Source organism: Xenia sp. Carnegie-2017, unplaced genomic scaffold, assembly GCF_021976095.1.
Source record: "Xenia sp. Carnegie-2017 unplaced genomic scaffold, XeniaSp_v1 HiC_scaffold_16, whole genome shotgun sequence".
NCBI classification, from domain to species: Eukaryota; Metazoa; Cnidaria; class Anthozoa; order Malacalcyonacea; family Xeniidae; genus Xenia; species Xenia sp. Carnegie-2017.
The window spans coordinates 203,610-204,700 of NW_025813469.1; the positions used below are offsets into that span (position 1 = coordinate 203,610).

Sequence of the window (1,091 nt, forward strand, 5' to 3'; positions counted from 1 at the left end):
CGAAGACGGTGAAGATCTTTCTATAAACAAATTTAATATTTTCATTCAACAAAAAAGAAACCTACCACACAATTTCAACATGCTAAATACCAGAAAGAAATTTTATAATATTAAGTATGGTAGATCCTTCAGGAATAAGTAGCGCCTTCAGGTGGTTGGGATGTTTTCATGTTTTCCTTTAGAGCCATTATTCTGAAAAAAAAATTGAAAATTAACACACCATTTACAATTTACTTCCTCAAGATGTTGACTATAAACCTTCGTAGATCTGTCAAAAGAGATTTTATTGTATTTTCACGTCTCCAGTTTTTCAAAATGGGACAAGTTTGAACCTGTAAGGTAAGAATTTGTTCGTCAAACATTTAATGTCTGACATATTGTGAGAGATTATTAAACATTGACTTACAACTCCTCTCGAGTCAACACCATGCATGTTAATTCTTGTAATAAATCTCACTTCAGGTTTTTCACTTGGGTATTTAGGACCACATTTGATAGCCAAAGTGTAAATTCTGTTCTCAAATACAGTCTATCAAGACACAACATTATGATGAATTTAAATTCAACAGTTATTACCGGCGTAGAAAAGTCATAATTAAGAATGAAAAATACAGAAACAAAAAATTGCAACAAATAGAAAGTCGCAAAAATAATCTGTTATTTACTCTAGGTGGACCGATGATAGTGCCAGTCCATAGGGTCAAACTCATATCATTGTCACTTTCCAGACCCCAGCTGACCATTCCGTCTCCGCCTTTCTGACCTTCTTCCAATTCTTCAAGAAGTCGGAAGTTTCGTGGAACTATCACAACGCCTATTATACACGAATTACTCTTATACAATGAAGTTCATAATATAGTCTTTCAACGCAAAAAAAAAGCAATTAAAAACACAATTCACACGGTTTGCAAAGATAGCTCTTTCTAAGGAAAGATTCTTCGCTTGCGTGGGCAAGAAAACAGCATAACTTTGCTGTTTACAGCAAAAGGAAATTCTTACAAACTTACCCGCCATCTTGTTTATTCAGGCTAAGGCAAAGTATATACGTTCCGATGTTGTCACGACATTTTCCGACAAGTACTTAATACACT

The 1,091-nt window shown here is 34.3% G+C and overlaps 1 protein-coding gene across 1 annotated transcript; it reads right to left on the reverse strand.

Moving 5' to 3' along the window:
* Positions 1–15: 15 nt before the first annotated feature.
* LOC124436991 (ubiquitin-conjugating enzyme E2 variant 2-like) lies at positions 16–1,041 on the reverse strand. Its single transcript, XM_046986996.1, has 5 exons — positions 1,008–1,041; positions 666–814; positions 407–529; positions 259–332; positions 16–192 (listed from the first exon to the last, which is right to left on the reverse strand). Exons 1-5 carry the CDS (start codon positions 1,012–1,014, stop codon positions 129–131), a joined length of 417 nt encoding a protein of 138 aa, XP_046842952.1. The 5' UTR covers positions 1,015–1,041; the 3' UTR covers positions 16–128.
* Positions 1,042–1,091: the final 50 nt, after the last annotated feature.